At 41.3% G+C, this 13919-nt stretch overlaps 1 protein-coding gene across 1 annotated transcript in view; it reads left to right on the top strand.

Annotated features, from left to right (window-relative positions):
- Positions 1–13919, top strand: part of NAV1 (neuron navigator 1) — a 147203-nt gene that overhangs the window by 121147 nt on the left and 12137 nt on the right. Inside the window, exons 17-24 of the mRNA XM_018563650.1 lie at positions 826–1004; positions 1220–1382; positions 2931–3078; positions 4639–4733; positions 7984–8079; positions 8162–8327; positions 8435–8670; positions 10145–10299. Coding sequence (XP_018419152.1) covers positions 826–1004; positions 1220–1382; positions 2931–3078; positions 4639–4733; positions 7984–8079; positions 8162–8327; positions 8435–8670; positions 10145–10299 — 1238 coding nt within the window. The remainder of the gene's footprint in view (positions 1–825; positions 1005–1219; positions 1383–2930; positions 3079–4638; positions 4734–7983; positions 8080–8161; positions 8328–8434; positions 8671–10144; positions 10300–13919) is intronic.

The following is a 13919-nucleotide window of genomic DNA, read 5'->3' as shown; positions in this document are numbered from 1 at the left end:
GACAGGATCGAGAGGTGAGCAAACCTGGTATGTGTTCGCTCACCTCCCGATCTACTGAGCCGACCTGTGACAGTCTCATTGTCACAGGTCGGCTAGAACTATGAGGTGAGTGGAAATCACTCATCTCATAGTTCTCCTTTAAGTCCAATTTAGACAGGAACCAATTAATTTACCAGTATGTCTTTGGGGTGTGGGAGAAAACTGGGCTACCTGGAGGAAACCCACATAAGAGCAGGGAAAACATGCAAACTCCATGCAGATAGTGTTCTGACCAGAATTCAAACTGGGGACCCCAGAGCTGCAAGGCAGTTACAATTAAAAGCTAACACATTGGACATGTCAGCATTGGTAAATGATGGCTAGTTAGATCATGCTTGGTGATAGAAGTAGGGTACATGTACACTGGCAATAAACTGAGCTCTCCGAAAGATATTCTGGATATTAGTAAAGGTTTGAGGTTGTTTTTTGTTTTGTTTTTTTTAACTGTCTGAGACAAGTGATTCCTATGGAGGCTGGAAAAGAAAATGTTTCAGGGATACTGTAAATTTCAATTCATAAAGAAGCGTGATTGAAGTATGAAAGTTGCCATTGCTGAATTGATAACTGCATCACAGTAACATTTTGATCATATGTTTTATTTAGTTCCTGACAGCTTATGGGATTGCATTTGCACGAGTACGAGTAGCCATGCAAATACTCGGTATCGCGGCCGATACCGATGCTTGTATCGGTATCGGTGCATCCCTAATTAGAACTAATTATATTTTTGTTGCTCACTGGGTCCATATATTATTTTCAATACTATGTAACTCATTGTTTTTACAGCTGCGTAGCTCTTTTAATAAAGCATTCAATATGAAGAAGGGGCCCAAGTCAGCCAATTCTTATTCTGATATTGAAGAAACAGCTACTCCAGATTCATCTGCGCCAACCTCTCCAAAACAGCAGCAAGGGCCTCCAGGTCCACCATCACCTTCAATGCTCTCATCACCATCATCTTCTGTGTATGTATCTCTGTTATGGCTTAGTATAGTATAAGCAATGATAGTATTTTGTTTACATGTTGTTAGGTTATTTGAATATTTAAGCACTAGAAATAGAAATCTATATAATTTTGTGTACTCTATCTCCATGTATATTCTGTTATAGATTATTGCAGTAACTAATGTGATTATTTGTTAAGTGTAGAGTCAGCTAATATTTCTCTCTCTCTATATAGCATATTTGAGACTCAAGAAGGGGAAGAGCCAGAAAAGAGAGAAGTGTCAGAATTGCGTTCGGAATTGTGGGAAAAAGAGATGAAGTTAACTGACATCCGTCTGGAAGCACTTAACTCTGCACATCAGCTGGAACAACTACGGGAAACTATGCATAATATGCAGGTAATATTAAAAATGAAAAGGCTTCTAAGCTGACTCATTTATGAAGACTGGACAATTATTTTTAGTGAGCTTTAACCGCTTAGTGATCGGTTACCCCACTGGCAGCGGGCCCATTTAAAAACAGACTCCCAGCGACTCTGTTTACGTTTGTAAAGCGATAGAAGCGATTCTGGCGACTCTTCTGGCGCCAGACCGCTTCTGCGGGTCAGTAAACTGTGTGTGCCCCCCGCCCGACACCCCGCCATGTTTCCCGGACTCCGCTGCCCCTCCTGCGGGTCCGCGACTGGCATCTCGGGTGTCGGCGGGAAGCTGGGGAGGAGAGCGGCGATCGTCCATTCACCAATCATCTCCCCATTCTATGGGACCGGGAGCGACGCGTATTGCATCACTTCTGGTCCCATAGTAGTCATTGCTGGGCTCCTGAAGCCCAGCAATAAGCTATTGAAGTGTGATCTGGAATCAGTGCTATCTGAAGTGCGGTCACGTGGAAAGGGGATACTAGTAGGGGTCTTTTGGGCCCCCAGTATCACCTTAAAGAATACCTGTCACCACCAATCTGCTATCACATGGGGGCTTGTAAGCCCCCCTATGTGATAGCAATTAAAGTTTAAAAAAATAAAAATACCAATTTTTAAAAATAGCATCAAATGCTTTTATTACGCGGGTATATAAAGTTATATACGCGGGTATATAAAGTCGCACGTTATTAAAAGCACATTCCTTTAAATGGGTAAAACAGCTGCAACAACAATTGCAACTTCCTTTTTCAAGCGTTTCCTATTGATTCTATGAGGACAAATCGCACAGATCTGGCCAAAAAAAGGCTCATGTACTTTTTCCAGCCATGAACGTTTCTCTATGCCAAACATCTTTGCCTGCGCTCTCCCCTGTTGCACCACAAAGGTGTTCCTCATGTCCATAATATACAGTTTTTTCTTTAATTTGCCTAGACATACACTTTACTGTAAAGGTCATGGGGCAAATGTTTGTTACTCAGTCTGGTTAAAGTGATTCACTAAGGCGCTATTCAGACCCTTCTGGTTTGATGCTGTGCCTAAATACACGTTATATTGCGAGTTATGTGAATTGCATTAAGTCATCCCATTTAGTTGGCAGCTTATTCAAAATGAATGGTACCACCACGCAGTAAAATTTGCATGGTGGGTGGAAATTTTTTTTTTTTACCTTGTTCTTAAATACATAGCCATTCAGAATTGAAAGGCAACTTCCTGTGTTATCAGGTTTGAGGTAGCAATGTTTTTTCATGGAGTGTTGTTTTACCTGTACCTAAAATATGTTTAGTAGTGTGCACAAGCTAGACCACTGCTAACCTCCCTTGAGCAATCATGTGAACAGTCCAGTGTTTTACTAATTCATCTGTTGGTAAACCCAGTTTAGTTGTGGTACACTGACACAAAGAAAGCACTTGTCTGCACAAACCCTCTAAATGGTAAGATTTCCCCTTGATGTAACACTGTGCTGCATAACATATGTAAAAGTTTAACTTTTTTTTTCCTCAAATTACCATGTGTAAATAATTTTTTTTAGCTTGAAGTTGACCTTTTGAAGGCAGAAAATGACCGCTTGAAAGTAGTGCCAGCACCTGGTGGTAACCATCCATCTTGCCTATCCCCACGGCGTTCCTTAGCCTTGACTCTCACGCAATCTTTAGGAATTCCTCCATCATCCGATACAGGTAAGGGGATGTCATCAGCAACTTTTGTAAGAACTATACTTTCCTCTCCAGATGGAAAATCAATCTGATAGGTTGCCTATGTTCAGCATATTCTGCTATGTGTGAGTAGGCAGAGGGGCATCCAACTCCTGTTTTATTATGGCTATGCATAAGTTGGTAAAAAAAAAAAATTCATGGTTTGGCATATGTTTAACTTAAACCCAGTGTATAATTGACTTACCTCCATAATAACGGTTCAATGATGTAATAGTCATACAAGGTTATTAAGGCAAATGAGATGAGAGAACTAAAACCTTCTGTGATTTGTTTTGATCAACTGTGCTACTCATCTTATGCACAGTGAACATTTCTTTCCCTTTCTCCATGGAAGGGGCAAGGGCTAGCAACCACAACGTGGAAAAATCACTGTGTGGTACAATGAGTATTCCAACAGTCAGAAGCCCAGGATTGGGTGAAACATGTCAGAGGGTGCGGACCTTGGGCAGGACTCAGTGTCACTGACGAACATTCAATAAACTGTTTCAGCATGGAATGAGTGTGGACGGAATTTTCCTTAAAGTGACATTAAAGGCAAAATCCCCCCCCTATGCCAGTGTAAGGACTTACCTTAAATGATGCCTCTTGATCCAATCCGATCATCATCTTCTTTCCTGTAGTTTTCAGGAGTCCCTCCAGTGCTGGTGCTGGTCTCTGATCCAGCGCTGACGCCTGTCCCTTCCTGTCCCACGGAGTCTGTGCGGGTGCACGCTGCCTGCATTAACTTACCCTGTGTCTCTCCTCTTGTCCCGGCCAAAGATCTCTACTGCGCATGCGCCTGCCCCATGATCCTTTGCAGCCGCCCGAGAATCTTCAGATCTTTGAACTGGGAGCGCACGGCAGAGACACAAAAAAATGGGAGGCTTTAAATATCCTTTAACTATATACCTGTTTGGTTGGAGCAAGGACACACTCCTGCTAGCTGTCTTTCCCCTTGCTAAAGCCATTGGGGAGCGGTGTTTATTTTGTATGCTTTGGTGTAACATTCAGAAGTTGCTATTTTTCTTCCTGTATAGTATGATATTACCACTGGTCAGTTTACATTGGGCTGGAAATGGGCCAAGTATGGTCTTTGGTTGCTGCTTTCATAATTTAGGTTGAAACAAGCACATATGAAACAATAGGAAGTGATCCACTTTTGTGTTTGCTTCATAAGGCATTTAATCCAGTTAAATAACCTTCCTTAGAGCTGTTACCTATTAGAAGTTATTCCAAGATGCCACATATACTGTGTAGAGTTTATTCCCTCTTCTGTGGTGAATGTAATTGTTTCCAGAGAATGTCAAACTTATTGAAGATGCACTTTAAATGCTTATATGTGCTTGCTATCACACTAACCCATACACACTGACCTTTTGTAAGCGGTGCTTAAATTATTTGCATCACTTATATATACTGGTCTGTCTCTGAAGTAAGTTAACTTTAACAAACATTTCCATACTCCAACACTTTCAGCTCCTGCATAAAAGTTCTAAATCACCTACAGGCTGCACTGATAATGGAATTGCTGTGACTCTTTTTCAGATCTCTCTCCAATGGATAGTATAAATGGCTCTCTTCAGAGGGAAGTGACACTCCGTGCTGTTATAAGAGTTCCCCCACAGCATATTATTAAGGGGGTAAGTTTGTCTTTAATATTACAGTGCTCAGATAACTATGAGTGTTTGGAATTACATATGTTAAAGCTGGATTCCAGTTAGGCTTTAAAAATAGGTTTTGGGTGCTCCCACCCCAGGTTAGTAAGGGTTGTATGCTCATTCAGTTTGGGGGATGTAAAGTAGAGGAATCTTCCTGCCGGAACCTTCCCAGCCAATTGGAGGCAGGAGGGTCAAAGTCATCATGTACAATGCAGGACCAGCACTACTGTTGTGATCCCGATAGCTGTCTAAAAGGGGATTTCTCACACTTCCTGTTGTGTCTGCAGAATAGGACGTGCAAGAAAATCTCCCCAGGGGCACACAGATGGAAAAATAAAAATCGTTTTCAATTTAGATATTCATTAAAAGAAGTAAGGATGTGCCTTTTCACATCCTACATGCTTTATTTGTCATACTTTGCTACAGTATTAAATGTAGAGATTTCTGCTTTAGCCATTAGAGGGAAGGAAGAAGGAAGATTATCCATTACAATGGCTCCGCCTAACTGCTAAACAGCTGTTTAGTTAGAGAGAACCAATATGGCAGTTTGAGTGTCACCGCTGACTAGACATATGTTTTATATATAAATTACTTTTTTTACACATCCAAGTTGGAACAAAAGTATTTCTAAAAATCTGTGAATACATGTTTAAAAACAGGAGAGACTTGTATTCAAATGATAACATATTTTTTCTGACCACCATAGTTGAAAAGTTGAATAATAATATCAAAATCCCATTTCACAAATGCCTGTATCAAGCTCAGTCCATCTTTATCAAGATCTTTGAAACGTTGACAATAAAATGCTGATGCTTTGACTTAACTCTGCTGCACCCATAAAAGTCTCTATACCTACTTTTCATTTGTATGGATATTTTTTGTGGATGAGCATCCGGGCATTTGCCTTATCTCTCTCTCTCTCTCTCTCTCTCTCTCTCTCTCTCTCTGAAGTGAAAGGAACATACGTCCTGAAAGCCCAACTGAAGCCTCCCTAATTATTACTGTCATTTTGTATACTTATTCAGGCTACTAGTTCTCAGTGTATTTTTCCATACCATGTGCTGCAGCAAGGATTAACATTTCATGCACTAGCAGCATGTTGGAGAGTCAGACCATTGCCCCTAGTCACAAGAAGTAGCCCCCATTGGTCTGCCATTACTCCTTGCACACTTCTCCAATCAGCTAGCTCACTGTTCCACTGGCAACGGTCTTTTGGGGGAATTTCCCTCACTTTGGAGATATTTTCTCTCACTTCCTGTTATGTCTTCAGGACAGGAAGTAAAAAAAAATAAAAAATATTCTGAACTTAACACATAGCAAAAATGTCAGGTGTTCTAATCAATATCTACTCTGTCTAGGACATAAAAAGTATTGGGTAGATATTTAAGGGGTTTAAATAACTGAATGTGCACAATACCAGCTAGTGGTAGGAGATAACTGTGATGCAATAAGAAAAGAATGATATGCTTGTTTTATAGGAATTAGGGTGTGGAAAAGTCAGTGATGGTGCCATAGATGATGGTAGCTCTTTCTAGCCTACACTGACAAAGTTTAAATGGGAAAACCTCTGTCTTCTACCACTTTTTCTGGATGCATTCCTCTGTAATTGTAGAACTGTAGGCTGGAATGTATGATTCCACATAGCAAATGGTACATAAAATCAGGTAGTTCTTTTGTCTTAATTAAAAAGCCTTATATGGTTATCTTACAAATGTGAAATGACTGTCTCACTCTTTAGTCATTGCATTCTTCAGCCATTTACAGGCTTAAAGTAGAACATTAAAAAAAATGTTGGCACTGTAATATTGATTAATGCCGGTTCTTCTTTGCTTTGTGGTTATTTTTTTAAAGGAATGTATTACAGTATTCTTTTAATCATACGATATATCTCAACATAATTAACATTTTAGAAATAATTTTTCAATGTGTTTATGTTTATAAAACCTTGTTTTGGTTTTCATTATATATGTATGGGGGAGAGGGGGACAGCTACTTTTGCCCATTACATTTAGGCTTTGCATCATGGTTAGCAGTGGAGGACAGTTAGACTGCTCAAATACAGATATACAGTAATATCTTACTGAAAATGATGGCGATTGAGACACATGGCTGTTCTCCAAATGAAAAGTTGCACCAATCGATTTTCCAGCAAGTTGACAATGATCAGAAGTGTTTGTTATTGCCTCTTAGGGAAGTCTTGCATAGCTGGAATATTAGCAGTAATAGGTGATGCTCAGTTGGACTGTCAATCAGCAAGGGCGATTACTGCACAGTTTGATATTTAGGTTCTACAAATCTGTGTATCAAGTATCCTAATGTAATGTAGGAAAATGAAGAAAGAAAGATCATGAAAGTCACACCATCATTACTTTTATACACGCCTTACTTTATTTTCAGTGAGACAACATTTTGAAAAAGTAAACCATAATTGCTAGGGCTTGTTAACCCCAGCACCACTGGACTGCTTTGCCTAAGGCAGTCCCAATGCATACACAAGACAAACTGACCTATGTCTGCATGCTGCTTTGATGTGTGCTGAAAAAAAATCAGGACATGTTGCATTTTTATGCTGCACGTTTTGATGTGCAGAGAGTTAAATCACCTGTCAGGTTTAAAAAGAAAAAAATAAAGCACTTTGATGCATTGTACAACACAGCATATGGACACAACGGCGGAGGCTGTGTTATGCACACTAGATCCATGAACCCATCGCACTCCTGACCGCTTGTCTCCAATGGAAAAATCTGGATGCTGCGGTGGTCGACGGACGGCAACCGTCATGTAACAGCAGGAAACAGGGACACCGGCACACTGGTGTCCCTGTGTTATGCACACCACACGCCCACTAGTGTAAATGGGCCCTAAGGCAAACCATTTTTTCTCATAACTATAAGTTTGTATTGGACAAGCTATCCATTTGAGATATCTATTTGTGAATATTGAAAGCTGATGTTGAATCAGTGTTCTTTATTCACTGTATTTAGTTTTAAGTATATCATGGGTAAAAAGCAGAAACCAGATGGATGTATATCCCACTGTACTCTTTTTTTTTTTTTTTTTTTCCATAGATACATCAATTCTAACGCACATATGTAATATAATAGTACAAGCTTGTCTAAAAGAATTGGTTCAGGCACCATCTGTGCATATGGAACACATGTGTCGGTAATAGTACATAATTCAAGTAAAAGAGTGGACTTTTTATCTGACACTGAATTATCTTTATCTGTAGGATCTGAAACAGCAGGAGTTCCTCTTGGGTTATGTAAAGCTTAGTAACAAAGTGGACTGGAAAAGTCTGGATGAAGCTGTGTGCCAAACCTTTCAGGTACTAAGTAGCACACTGTTTGCTTTGCAGTACTTTCATTATGCTTTCTTCCTTCCTTTCAATACTTTCTTTTTTTCTTTAGGACTATGTAAGTCAGGTTGATCCAGGAGCTACCCTGGGCCTTGGCAAGGATTCTTTGAGTGGATACAACCTCGGACACATATCTAGGACTCTGGATGCACAAGCACCTGAAATGCCTCCTTCTAGAAATTTGCGAAACATCACCAATGTTATCTTACACTTAAAAGGTTGGAGAGTTGCCACCAGGGCTAGAGATGTTGCTGTCTTTTGTTTCCATCAATGTGAGGCTGATCGAATCTTTTCTGTTCTGTCTTTTCTTTTTTTTTACTACCAGGTCTGAAGGAAAGATGTGTGGACCTGTTGGTGTTTGAATCACTCATCCCGAAGCCCATGCTTCAGCATTATGTTAGCTTGTTGTTGAAACATCGAAGGCTGCTGTTATCTGGTCCTAGCGGCACAGGGAAGAGCTTCCTGGCACATAGACTGGCTGAATATTTGGTGGAGAGGTCTGGGCGAGAGGTTACTGATGGCATTGTTACTGCCTTCAACATGCACCAGCAGAGCTGCAAGGTTAGTGACCAGTGAATATATTTCAGCTACTTTTCTCCTAGACCGATGTCTCTTTGCTACAACCTGAAGTGGAAGTCAAGGCATTTTTTTCATCTGTAGCAATTCTTATCTCTGAATAGTTATTACCTTTTACGTTATTTCTGGTTTCTTAAAAGAGAACTATGAGGCGAGTGAAAATCACTCATCCTCATAGGTCTAGCCGACATGTGACAATGAGACTGTCACAGGTCGGCTCAATAGATCGGGAGGTGAGTGAACACATACCGTTGCTCGCTCACTTCTCGATCCTGTCCCAGCAGAGAGCCATGACTGTCACTCACGGCTCCCTGCAGGATTCCCCCCCTCCCCTGTCCGATCCTCCAGCGCTGACTGGTGGAACGGATGGGGGAGTGGGCGGATACAGCTGGCTCTGCCTCTAGATAGGCAGAGCCAGCTGTCACTCAGGCAGCTGGGTGGCTCCAGACAGTAATGTCGGGATCCGTCCCGGCTGCGGCGTCTCAGTATACCGCTAGTTGTAGCTCGCGGTATACTGAGCTTTGGCTGGCGAGAGGACGCTAGTTTGTGTCCTCCCGTTACCCTTAGGAGAACTATGGGGAAAAGCCTTTAATATCAGGCGCTGAATCTTTGTTCCAATCTGGCTACCAGATCCTCTGGGCCATAGTCTTTGCACTGCAATAAAATGACAGGGATTTTGCCATCACAGCTCAAAGTATGTTTTGTAGGTGGAACCTTCCAGTGACATCAGCTCTTTGCACCTTGCTGCCTATAAAGGCTGATTGACAGCACACTACCTCCCTGGTTTATGTCTGTTAAGTGTTTTGCAGAACAAATCTCCCAGTGTCATGTGACTACATCATATGTCACCAGATCTGTAGCAATCCCTCCTAGGCTTCAAGTTTCAGTATTGATAACAGAACGGCAGGGTCAGGTGGCCCTTTTTCCCAAAGTTTTATGGTACTTTCATTACTTATGGTAATAAATAAAGTTGTTTAATGTTGGTTTTGGGAGTTTGTTTTTTACTGAACAATGTCTTTAATCTGGTGCCTTAATTTCTGATTACTTTAATAAAGATCTAAAATGTTTAGGATGCTGCCTAATACCTACATCAAGGGTAGTAATAATAGAGTAATACTCTATTATTATATATATAATACTCAGTTAAGCTATACCTGCTCTCAGGTCATGTAGCAGTTTACATGTAAAAACAATACATTTTGTTATTTATTTATACAATTAAATATTATGGTTGTTAAAGAAAGACTAAACCCTATTGTATATACATTCTGCATGCACAATGCATTATAATCTTGCGTTTTAATATTAATATGTTTACAGAAGGGCAAAGTAAACTTGTGCCTTTTTCCTAGTACAGGACAGTAAGACTTTTAGAATGCATGTTATTTCTAATATCATTATATTTTCTTTTTTTAGCTACAAGCTGGTAATGTGTGTCATGTAACTTTGCCTTTAATAGGATCTGCAACTATTCCTCTCTAACTTGGCTAACCAGATTGACAGAGAGACTGGGCAATGTGATGTTCCATTAGTGATCTTACTGGATGATGTGTGTGAAGCTGGAGCCATTAGTGAGTTGGTGAATGGGGCCCTGACCTGCAAATACCATAAGTGGTAAGCTGTACATAGCATATAATACTGTAGAGTTTTTATTTGGCTTGTAATGAAATACAATAAAATGCCCCAGCTATGCTAAGTATATCTGGATGATCTAAATGCTTATGGGTTGAGATTTTCCCATTTATTGTTCTGGATCCAGTATGAGGCCTGAGTCTGTAAAGGTTTGGAAGCCACTGGATGAGCTTGACAGCCAGACAGGTAGGATAGGTGTGCATGAAATATTTCTCTTTATTATCCTCCTAATTTTTTTTGGTGGGCTTGATTCTTCAAACCTAACTCAGGTCTCTATGAATGATCTACTGTAAATCTAAGTAGTTTTTGCCATATTTTCTCTCATGACATTTGCTAGCCAGTAGCAGAACTACTTATTGTGTGGTTTAGGGGCTGTGATTTTGAATAGGGTGGGGAGGAATTAAAAACTCGTTAAGATTTACACCTTTTATGTACATCTGTAGGTCATTTCCATTCACTGCACTTCCCTAGGTAATAAGATTGCCACACTGATGTCCATCAAGTTGATGCTATCATAGTCCCTGCATTTTTGGTACAGGGAGATGCAAAGTACAAACTGCTGTGCTACTGTTGGCAATTTTGCCACATAGGAGGAAAAAAAAAATTGTTCATAACCACTAGAGTCAGTTGACTTGCCACACAACAGATTAATCAGGTCACCTAACTAAATAAACCTATTTTTATATATTTTTCAGTAAGATTTTCCATCTCTGTATATAATGTAGATGCTCTCTCTGCTCCCCCCTTACCTCATAATTAAAACTGACTATGAGACATGATCTATTTTCATTTCATTTCCTATCCTGCTGTCTCCCATAGGTACGCGGCAACAAAAATACTTGTTTAGGGCAGTGGGGAAAGGTTACTGTAAAGTTCTTTTTTACTATTGAAGGACATAGGAATGTTAGGAATTCTTAAAAATATGGGTTATATACTGTAGCTTCCTGCACAAAATTGGGATAGAGACAAACAAACAAAATGTTAAGCCAGCCTCCATATAATCCCGCTTCCAACCATTATGCTTCAGTATTTTCCTAGTGTCACAGGAGGTTGCACTTCTAAGCTCTGCTGGGAAAAAGTCTTGACTATATTTTTGCTAGCCTTTTTATTCGAATTTCTTTATTTAAGTCCATCAAGATACTTGTTACACCGTAGATATTGTCTTCTTCAGTTACTTCAATCAAGACTTCAAAACCGCTGCGTGAGCTAGTCTCTACACAGCAGCTATCTGGATCGCATATTCTCAGCAACAGCTTTTGAGGTTGTACCCAGACGGTGCTGGACTGGAGGATTGCATGGCTAACCTAGAATGTGAGCTTTAAGCACTGGGCTCTGCATTGTGGCACTTTCCAGACCTGTGTGTATTGTGTTAGCTACAGAGCACTCCTCTGGTACATAGCTGTGGCACAACCTCTAGTGTGAACCAGTCTCTGAGGACTGAGCATAGTTAGCAAGGCCAGTGGAGGTGAAGCACCGAAAGCTACCTTTAGGATACTGCAGGATGCCTTTTTAAAATTTCCACCATCTTACCACGAGTAAGTGTTAAGCCTGAGGGATCTGGAGAACTGACGTCATCTGCTAGGTGGAGTGTTGCGCACAAATCAATTTGTCATTCAGCCTAGAGGAAGCACCATTCTTTTGCTGTTCATGCTTTTGAAGTGCCTTGTGGATCATCTGCTCTCTGGTCTCATTCCACTGCTCACCTATAGTGACTTTGTCACCTTCCTCCACCTGCAGCCCTCATCAGCAGTGTGGATCTGTGAGTACACAAGGCTTTGCCTCACTTTGGGCATAGTTGTTTTCCACTACACAGTGCAACATGTAATTTCAAATAGACAGACCTGCTGCAACAGGGGACATCAGCCCATACTACGTCTAAGGGTGATTTTACAGTATCTATGGAAGGAGCCAATGACTGTAAACTAGACCCTGGAACCCCTATTATTATAAGGCCATCCTTATAAAAGTCTAGGGCTGCAACTAACGATTGTTTTTATAATCGATTAGTTGGCCGATTATTTTTTCGATTAATCGGATAGAAAAAAGTATTAAAATTGTTCATTATTAATAATTTAATATTAATAAATAAATATGACTTATATAATTATTAACTATTAGTTATTTAATTTAATTACATATTAATAATTTCATGAATTATTTAATGGACATAGCATATTCATTCATTCATAGCTCTCATGCCTGGCATATGTCACAGAAAGAACTTGTGCAGGAAGGAAAACATTACCAAGCGGACTTTTCTCTTGGACTCCTCTCACGAGACGCTTTTTCTGGGGGAATCCGATTGGCTGCATGCTTGAATCCGCATATTGCTTGACACACTGCACGCACCGCCTCTTTCCTTTGCTAACTAACCATCCTGGAAAGCACTGTATCACATAGTGGAAGCCTGCTTGTGTTCTTAGGCGGAAGGGGGCATGCTGGTTCCATTCAAGTCAGTGGCACCACAGACATCCCCCCACCCGCAGTGTGAGTGATCACCAGAACGCGCGGCACAGCAATGCCCACGTTGCAGTCCGGTGCAGTCACAAAAAATAGCGAACCCTCACCCACCCCAGAACGCATGGAGGCTTCCACTATGTGATCCAGTGCGTTCCGGCCACTAACTGTGCTGGAACGCACTGGAGATGGTCTGAACTGGCCCTAAATGTGTTCACTGCCTGGCCGGTGCCCCCCCCCCCCCCCCATCTTTGTGCCTGCCCGGAGCAGCTGCACAGTCTTCCCCCAATCCCTACCGGTTGTTATGCCGCTGACTCTACTCACTGCACATGTTGCACATGCAACACATAATATGCACACGGCGCAATTCAACACATAGTAAGCACATGTTACACATACAACACATAGTGAGCACACATTACACATAGTAATTACACGTTACACATAACACAAAATACGCACACAGCACACATACAGTAGTATGCACACTTTACACATACAACACATAATAGGCACACAGCACACATACAACACACACAGCAGTACACATACAGCACACGTAGTACACATACAACACATAGTACACATACAACACATAGTACACACTACTTACATTGGTTGTACATCTCTATTTAGCCCATCCACAGTCCACTATGAACAGCCCATAGAGGAGGAGGCGGAGGCATGGGGAGGCAACGGTCCCAAACGGGAACAGTCCCCGAATGGTCACGCTCACTGGGACTCCCAGCGACACCGGGACGGCCCTATTCATCCCCTCAGTCCACTATGATCATCCAGGGTAGGAGGAGTAGGAGGCCGCAAGTCCCCTGGCAGTGCCCGAATAGTCAGTCAGTGTTCAGAAGCATGCGAATGAGACAGGGAGGGAATGAAGGTGCAAGCAGCCCAACTAACCCCAAGCTTTAACTACTACTGAAATAGTACCTCGTAGATGACTAGACTGTCTCACATTAAAGCTGCAGATCTCAAAGCCAGATTTCCTCTGTCTCATGTGCTCAGTCAGAAACGACCCCAGTTTTGCAAGTTAGGGACCTGTTTGTTCATCCTACTGGTTATAGTATGATCGTATGATAAGTCCTGTGTCTTATCAGCCCACAGGACTTCAGGTGTTCAGGATTCAGTGTCCT

This window comes from Nanorana parkeri, unplaced genomic scaffold, assembly GCF_000935625.1.
Source record: "Nanorana parkeri isolate BGI_ZX_2015 unplaced genomic scaffold, ASM93562v1 scaffold683, whole genome shotgun sequence".
Lineage (NCBI taxonomy): Eukaryota > Metazoa > Chordata > Amphibia > Anura > Dicroglossidae > Nanorana > Nanorana parkeri.
This window is presented reverse-complemented; position numbering and strand designations above follow the sequence as displayed.